General features: G+C 57.1%; 1 protein-coding gene across 1 annotated transcript; it reads left to right on the top strand.

Moving 5' to 3' along the window:
- Positions 1 to 761: 761 nt before the first annotated feature.
- On the top strand, positions 762 to 8,957 carry TSGA10IP (testis specific 10 interacting protein; the record flags this gene model as incomplete). Its single annotated transcript, XM_080817880.1, is given in 9 exon segments — positions 762 to 794; positions 797 to 952; positions 1,646 to 1,779; positions 1,883 to 2,604; positions 2,765 to 2,912; positions 4,967 to 5,137; positions 7,710 to 7,809; positions 8,020 to 8,144; positions 8,834 to 8,957. Coding segments are annotated over 9 exon segments (1,713 nt in total).
- Positions 8,958 to 8,959: the final 2 nt, after the last annotated feature.

The following is an 8,959-nucleotide window of genomic DNA, read 5'->3' as shown; positions in this document are numbered from 1 at the left end:
CTTAGAAGTCTGGGGTAAGATTTAAATGCTCTGACTCCCTTGGGGCGCCTGGGTGGCTCAGTCAGTGAAGCGTCTGCCTTCGGCTCCGGTTGTGAGACCGGGGTCCTGGGATCGAACCCGATGTTGGGCTCCTCGTCGGCGAGTCTGCTTCTCCTTCTCCCTCTCTCTCTCCCCTGCCCATGCTCACTCTCCCTTGCTCTCTATTTATTTATTGATAAATAAATACAATCTTCAAAAAATTTTTTAAGAAAGTTCTGACTCCCTCCGGAGCCTTCTCTGGGCCCCTGGGCATGGTGTTCAACTTCCTGGCCTTTTTTGCCCAGTCAGGACCTGGGAGGCCAAGCGAGAGTTCAGCTTGGCTACTGTAAGGCCTCCATCAGGGCTGGGGGTGGGTGGCAGCCCAGGAGGTAGGTGGAGAGAGAGGGCCCACCTAGGCACTACCTGGCCACCTTCCTAGGGTGTGAGGACCCTTCCAGATGGTCAAGTCTAGAGGTCGCTTGCACAGAGAGGTGGGGAAACACAGGCCGAGTGAGGACAGGGGACTCACACCAGGGGCCTGAAGAGTGCCGTAGAGGCTGGGCTTGGCCCCAGGCCTCGGGACTCCCAGCCTGGACGACTCCTCACACTCCGGCTGAACTTTCCCCCACCCCAGAAGGAATTGGCCCCACGTACATTTTTGGCCTCACGTACCCTGGCTGGCCCTCCTTGGCCTACTTTTTGCCAGAGCCCTTGAGACTGGCCGAGAACTGGTTGCCATAGAGATGGTGGGGCGGGTAGTTCCAAGGCTGGCCGGTGCGGGTGGGGGACGGGGCGGGACACCAATATGCGAAACACCCACCAGCAGCTGAGCGGGACCACTTCGGCAAGACCAGGGCAGGACGCATGGCTCCAGGCTCCAGGGACAACCGTAGGCCTGCTCAAGTTTCTGTCAGACATCCCCCAGGCTGAGCAGGTGAGGGAGGCCCCATGGGGGAACGTCCAACCGCCCGGAGGCAGACTGGCTGCCTGCGGGCGTGGAGGCCAGGGCTGAGGGAGACCAGAGCCTCAAGGGTTCAGGGTGAAGACAAGGAAGACACCCAGGGATGACTCCCAGGCTCCCAGGCTCCCAGTGGAGCGATGTGGGGATTCCTGCAGGAGGAGGAGGGTTTCGGGAAAGATAATGAGTTTCTGCCACCTGGACTTAGACAGTCCCATGGGGACATGTCCCCACGGGGCATTCGGAGGAGCCATCCCAGACCCAGAGGCAGCATTGTACGATGGTGACAAATCTGGGCTCTGGGGACAGACTCAACGTGTTCCGATCCTGACTCCACTTACTGGCCAGGTGACCTTGGTCAAGTGATGTCACCTCTCTGAGCCTCAGTGTTCTCATCTGGGATGAGATGAGATCTCACAGGGATAACAGTGGATCAGAGGGTCCTTGGGAAAGTTAAGTGAGGTGATCCGTGAAAATGCCGCGCACCCAACAGGTACTCAGTAAGTAGCATCTTTGGATATTGGGAGTAGTAATGATCAGTCAGTTTTAGTGGTAATAAGAGCCCAGCGGGCCAGCCAGGGGGCGCAGGTGAGGAGGGTCCCCTGGGGAAGGTGTGAAGCGGTCCAGGAGGCTGCTCGGAGCTGGGCCTCGTCTCCTGTCTTCACCTAGGGGAGGACTGGCAGTGGCGATGGTGTGATGCTGGGCCAGCAGCCAAGGTCTCGGAGCACAGGGCAGACGACAAAGAAGGACCGGAGGCCGCAGGCCCGGAACAAGAAAGGGCACGGCTCTGCAGAGGCTGAAGAGTAAGCAGCTGGGCGACAGGCTGGGTGGGATGCTGGGAGTTGGGCCCCATGGGGGCCGGGCGCCTTGACCTTGACCCCTGCTCCCTGTCCTCTCCTTCCTCAGTCTCATCCCTTCTTCTCCTCGGAAACCCTCCTTCCCCTTCCAATGGGCCTGGGAGAGCTTCACCACTGACAGCCGGGCTCTGCATCAGCCTAGCTCCTTCTCGGTCCCTGGCTACCAAGTCACGTCCTTGCCCCAAGCACTTCTCAAGTATAAGACCAGGTGCAAGTCCACGGCCACCCTCCCAGGGGCCCAAGGCTTCTGCTGGAAGACAGAGGTGCCAAACCTGGAGAGGAGCCAGCAGCTCGGAGCCCGCGGCGGCAGCCCCACCTCTCCCGGCAAAGGGAAGAGCCAAGAACTGGAGGGGCTCAGTGAGTGGGACCTCCAGCCATCCGGGAAGAGGTCAGGGTCGGGATCCGAGTCTGAGGAAGGCACTGAGCTGGAAGCCCTGGGTGCTGAGGAGGCAGAGAGGGGCTCGAGCCCTGGGGAACTGCCCTACCTCCCCAGGAGGGGGTCGATCTTAGAAGAGGAGCGGTTTGCAGAGGTGACAGAGGAGGCCGAGGAGGGGGAACACAGGGCCCCCTATAGAAGGAGGCCCGGTTCTCAGAGAAAGGGGCGCAACGTTTGCCAGGAGGCCTCCAGTGAGGGTGACCTGCAGGGCAAGGGGAACAGCTCGAGCTCCAACCTCAGAGGATCACAGAGGAGGAAGTCGAGGGCCAAGGACCTGGAGGGGCCGTGGAACCTGGAGAAGCTGCAGAGGCAGTTACAGCAAGACTTGGACTGCGGTGAGTGCGGGCTCTCAATGCCTGGCTCCCCAGGGGACCACACGGTTGGGAAGAGAGGTTGAGTTGCGAAGAGAGGGTTGTGCTGTGCTCCAGCTGCTGGGCGGGATTGCCCAGTAGCCTGGGAGGGAGGCTACTCTCTGACTTGTCCCACTGTGGATAGGCCCGGAAAAGCAGTCTTGGAAGGCTCTGCGGACTGCTGTCCAGGCCTCCAATCGGAGTGGGAAGACCTATGCCTTGGAAGATGAAGAGACTTTCCTGTTTGCCAACTTCCCTAACCGTACCTTCCACAAACGACAGGAGGCCACAAGGTAAGGTGGAAGAAAAAGGAGGATGGGAAGAAAGGGCTGGGAGTAGTGAAGAAGCCAGTTCTCCAGAGACACTGAATCATTCATCCTCTCATTCACTCCTTCATTTATCCATTCTCTAATCTTCTAGTCATCCAGTCTTCTGTGGATATGTCCATGCTTCTACCCACTCATCCATTCATCCATCCATCCATCCATCCACCCATCTACCCATCCATCCATCCATCCATCCATCCATCCACCTACCCACCCACCCATCCATCCATCCATCCATCCACCCACCCACCCACCTGCCCATCCATCCATCCATCCATCCATCCATCCATCCATCCATCATCCACATTTGTCTGCTTGGCTAGGTGTCTATTGACACAAACCACTTTTCATCCATTTCCCATCTTCTATCCATCCATTAGCCTATTCACTAAATGATTAATGCAACATATGTTGAATATCTACTCATGGGTGCTTAGTTGGTAAAGACAAAAAGACTTGGCCTCAGCCCTAAGAAAGTCAAAGTCTGCTGGAAAAAGAGACAGATGGGCAAGACAGCCATGAGGGCAGCAGAGTTAGACAACGGCTGAACAAGAGGGGCTTGAACAAAAGACAATGGAGCAGAGGGGAAGCCTGGGAAGGGGCACTGTCGCCTTGTCTAGGTGAGGGATGATAAGGGCCTGAACCAACTGGCCACATGAACAGAGAGGGGATCCATGTACGAGATACCTGGGGGCTGGCTCAGCAGGTCTCGGTGACTGGTTAGAAGGGGCAGGTGAGAATCCATTGCCACATTCTATAGCCCCCCTCGGGTCTCACTCTGTCCCCCCCGCTTGCTTCCCATACTTCCCAGTGCACTCAGAACAAAGCCCAGAGTTCTCGGTAAGGAGGCTCTAGTCTCCCACACCGGCCAGTCAGAAGGGCTACAATGCCCTATGCTCTCCCTCCCTCCTCTCTCAGGACTGCCCCTCTCCCTCATTCACGCAGCTAACTCGATGCGTCTTTCGACTTCCAAGTCAGGCGCCCTCCAGGAAGCTCTCCCCTGTGCTTGCCTCTGCCACAGCCCTTGCCACCCAGCCTTGCACTGGGGTGCTGGGGTGCCTGTCTCTCCCTGTGTACAGGCTTAGAGCTCTCTGAGAGGACAGGCACCAGATCTTATCAGTTACGGCCTCCCTGGCGCCCTACATGGGACATGGCACCTAGTTGGTGTTCAAGAAATTCGTGCCAAGTGAATGAGCGCATCTACCCTCCAGTTTGTCCAGCCGTGGTCGGACCATGCACGAATTCACCAACACTGAATTTCTCTTTATGTGAAGCACTGTTCTAGGGGCTGGGGAGACACTGGTGGCAAAGAGCAGGACAAGGAACCCTGCTCTCACATACACTTCATGTGCAATGAAGGGAAATTAATAAAGAAATGAACAAAATGCATAGCTAGAAATGGAAAATATCTGGGAGGTAGAAAGGGTGGTCAGGGAGCCTCTCTCTGACATCTGAGCCAAGGACCTCATAGACGAGGAACTGGCCACCAGAGCTAGGGGCAGAATGTTCCAGGTGGAGTTACGTGTCTACTCAACCATTCATCCATCCACTGACCCATCACGACTTTGTTTCTGTTTCCCGTCCATTCATCTGCCTGTCTGTCCCTCAAACCAAAACTCATGAACCTAGTTCCTACCAGAGATGGGGGGGGGGGGTGGTCAGAGGAAAGAACAAAATCTGGCCCCGTCCTCAGGAGAGTTGCTTTGCCAGGAGAAGTTAGCCGTACGGGTGAGGACACAGGGGCACCAAGCCCCACGGGGCTGAGGATGTTCCGTTTGGGGCACACAGCTGGCTGGAGTGGGAGGAGGCTACCAAAGAGTAAGGAAGGGCCTTGACGTGGGCCTGAGGGTTGAGCCCCCGATGCTGCCCCCATCATGTCAGACTTCCATGACAAACCCCAACCCCCAGGCCTGCCATCCCTCCCTCAGGCCCCCATACTCCTCTCCCTGCCCCTGGCCTCCACGAGACCACTGCTCCCCCCAGATTTCTCCCATCCTCGCCTTTCCCTCTCCCTACCCAAGAAGCCTGCTGCAGGCCTGGGAGCGGCAGCAGCAGGAGGAGCGGCAGCAGGCCGAGCTGCGGAGGGCCCGGGAGCAGCGGGTCCAGCAGCAGGTGGCTCGCTGCCTGGCGGCCTATGCGCCCAGAGGGAGCCGAGGGCCGGGGGCTGCCCAGCGCAAGCTGGAGGAGCTGAGGTAGGAAGCCGGGGCCTGGGAGGGCCTGGTGGGGAGAGGGCGGGGAGGGCACGGCACGATGTCAGATGCCGGAGGAAGGACGAAGGAGAGACCCAGCTCTCACTTTTCCTCGGGGCTGAGTCTCCACAACCATCCTCCAGCCCTGGCAGGGGGGCCGGGGCCACTTGGCCGCACTTTACAGATGAAGACACTGAGGCAGGGGAGGAGAAGGGGCGGAGACAAGGTCACTCATCCCGTGGACAGTACCAGTCCCTCCGCGGTAGGGAGCTCACGGTTAAAATGGCTTATAGGCGTTACCACGTGTTCAAATCCTGTTCTTCCGTTTTCCAAACCAGGCTCGCTTCTTATCAAAATGCAGATATTACCCCCCCCCCCAAAATGCAGATATTACTGAAATCATGCACGGAGCCCGGGAACAGTGCCTCTGATCTCACTCTTGGCAATAGCCATGGTTTGCCATCAGGTGGGGTCCTCTCTTATTCTCCTCCTATATGTTGACCATTAAAAAGAATCAGGCCAATGTGTATTTAAAAGCAAATCTTTTTTAGACTCATGAAACAGGCCCACGAAGTGGGCATCACCATCAGTCCCGTAATTCAACAGAGGAGGAAATGGAGCTCAGAGAGCTCAAATAATTTACCAAAGTTCACAAGTGAGCTGCAAAACTAGGATTCCAACTTGGACGGCCACTTAGCCACCCTCTACCCTGTCTCCAAGTGCTCGAACGGCCGATCTGTAGAGAAAGTGTGCCAGCGTCTTCGCCCAAAAGCCCCACCTAGTGAGACAGATAACACAAATAAATATGATCCCCAGTGCCACAGACATTAAGTACCTACTGGAGGCAGCTGGCAGCAGGGTAGCCCTTTCCACATCTCATCGCCTTTCATCCTGGGAGAAGGGCTAGGTCAAGGTTGAGTGGAGCACTGCGAAGAGACCAGAGGGTCCCTGCCCTGCAGCCGGGCCACCAAGGACTCAACAGGGTTCTGGTCACCTCCTCTTTGAGGCTCAGTCTTATCGTCTCCAATTTTGAAGATGAGAAAACCAGGGCTCTTAAGAAGTCAGGGGTGTTTTAAAGGAATCCTTGCCAGACCTCAAGTTCATGGTTTTTGTGTTTATTTTTTCAATAAGGCAGGAAGCCTAAGGTTCAGAACTCCAAGGGACAGATGTCAGTAGGTGGAGTGTTTCACACACACCTTTTTTATTTTCTATTTGAGAGCAGATGTTTTCCACGGGGCTCTCAGCCCTCACATCCTGTGACTTTTGCTCTCTCTGAGCTGCAAAGGCTCTGCCCTGCCCAGGAGGGGCGGGCACAAGAGAGCTTGCCCTGTGGTAGGGAGGCTCTGTGCCTTCCTTCTCCTCCCAGATGTTGGACGGAGCTGAAATCCAGTCACAGGCTTCCTTTCTGCTTGGGGCTCCAAGACATGGACTGCCTCTCAACTCAAACAAACAACATCAAGAATCAAGAAGGAAAAATATGCATGACATCATAGGCAAGACAGAGGCTGAGTGCCAGCTCGCTCCCCACCCCCGCCTTTTGTAACTGCTGAAATTACCTCTTGAACGCTGAAGACTCCGTTTTGCAATAACTTCTGTTCCTGGCCATGGGTTTTCAAGTTCCTCTGTTTTTTTTCAAGTGGAGGAGGGCTCCTTCCCTGGCACAGAGCCAAGGGTCCTGGCCCAGTAAGGCAGTGGTTTTCCACGGGGCCCCTGCACGTTTGCTTGAGGTCTTGGAGCCTTGTCTGCTTCTCCCTTCCCTCTCTGTGTGTGGGCGCTGCCACCACACCCCAAGACCTCTCTCCCATGCTTCACGGGATTCCTGGCCCCGTGTGGAGTGTGGCCAGGAGGCCCCTCCTGCTGCCCCCATACTCAGCTTGATGAGCAGACGCGTGTCAGACAAGCGCACAAACTGGGTTTTTGCAAATGGATGTGTGTGCCTCCCCCGTGGAGCCCTGATCTTTTCAGGAAGCGTTCTTTCCTTTGCAACATAATGCTGTTGTTCCTCCATCCCATTTTCTAAGTTGTGCGCTTACAAGAACCACAGAGAATGGTGACAAACTTGTCTAAACCCTGCCACAGTGCAGAGAAAACTGACCCCAGAGCCCAGAGCGGGGTCTTGCCCAAAGCCACGGCCCCCGGACCCCGTTTCTCGCTCACAGGTGCAGTGTGAGAGAGTTCAGGGGTGTCAACGCAGGGAGAGGAGGGGCTGTGCAAGCAGATGCCCGTTGCTTCGAAGACAGTGCTGGCCCCTCTCCCTTGGGGGTGGCCGGGAGGCTGGATGAGCCCTGGCTGGACGGCCTGCGGACTTGGGCTCAGTCTCTCACTTCCCAGCTGTGTGACCTTGGCCAAGTCCCTCAACCCTGCTGGGCCTCGGGTTCATCATGGGTAAAATGGAGCATATAATTTCCACCCCCACTGACCTCGGGAGGAATCCAGGGCAAGGAGGGGAGTGAAATCGCTTTGCAAGGTACGGGTGGGGAGGATGAGGTGTCCTCAGTGAGGACGGGTGCACTTAAGGGTGGAGATGGCTTGTGCTCACGGTTAGCTGCCCAGAGGCCCATCTCCCTCCCCGCAGGCGGCAGGAGCGACAGCGCTTTGCTCAGTATCAGGCAGAGCTGCGAGGCATCCAGCACAGGGTGCAGGCCCGGCCCTACCTGTTCCAGCAGGCCATGCAGGTGAGGGCTAGCACCCGGACAAGCATGCTCCCTCCCTGGGAACGGCGCTTCTCGTGGGATGAGCGGGTAGGGATGTAAGACGAGAGTGGCTCCTCTCCGACGGGGCCCCGGGCCACTGTCCATCTAGAGACCCCGAGACCCTCTCAGTATCCCAGCACCGTTTGTCCTCAGCAGCCTTGGTGCAGAGCAGAAACCCTTCTCTCCACCCAGGTCAACGCCCGGCTCACGGTCACCCGGCGCTTCTCCCAGGTGCTGTCAGCACTGGGATTGGATGAGGAGCAGCTGCTGGCTGAGGCAGGAAAGGGGGACACAGAGGCCACCTCCAGGAAACCCAGGTGAGGCCACCTAGCTAGCCAAAGAGCCAGCTGTGCCCACTATAAGGGGAAGGGGTGCCATTGCCAGTACTCTGGGCCCTATAGGGTCTCCCCGAGCTGTCTCCCTACCCACCTCCAGCCTGGGCTGGACACCCAGCAAAAAGCTGAGAAAGCTCGTGGGCAACCGCGCTGATCCACCTTAAATCTAAGCTTCAGTCTTGGCCTGGTCCGCCCCACTCGGCCTCAAGGACTCTGCCTACCTCTAGCAGCCAGCAAGTCCTTCCCCAGGCCCTGTCCTTCATGCCCCCCCAGGAAGGCAGGATCAGGGTATGTTCTCCAGATCCCAACAAAAAAACTAAGGACCCGAGGGGCACGGGCTTCCTGGAAGACACAGAGCAAGTAAGCCACAGAGTGGCCGGCGGAGTGGCCACACACCAAGGCCCTGTTATGGGTGGCACACTAATCACCCCGCAAATAGGGTCCCTTATGCTTTAGGACAACCTGGTGCACCGCAGGGATTTTGAGGCTCATTCGTAAGGACACTGAGGCTTGAGGGAGGGAAATCGCTTGCACAGAGTCCACACAGCATAGCAGCCAAACCTGAGCCCACGTGGGCAATAATGGCCTTTCTTCTCCCAAAGCCCGGTGTCCTTGGGCATGGGCGTGGGGAGCTAGAGCTCATGGTCTCTGTCTGTGTCTCCGTCTTTAAGGAGCCACAGGTCAATGGGGGCGAGAATGGAGCACTCTTCTGAGAGCCCCCCAAAGACAGAGCGTACTGGAAGCCAGCCTGACAGGCTCTCCACTCCAAGCCCAAACCAAGAGTCCAGCCCCTAAGA

The sequence above is a fragment of the Martes martes genome, assembly GCF_963455335.1.
Source record: "Martes martes genome assembly, chromosome: 10".
In the NCBI taxonomy this organism is placed as follows: domain Eukaryota; kingdom Metazoa; phylum Chordata; class Mammalia; order Carnivora; family Mustelidae; genus Martes; species Martes martes.
This window is presented reverse-complemented; position numbering and strand designations above follow the sequence as displayed.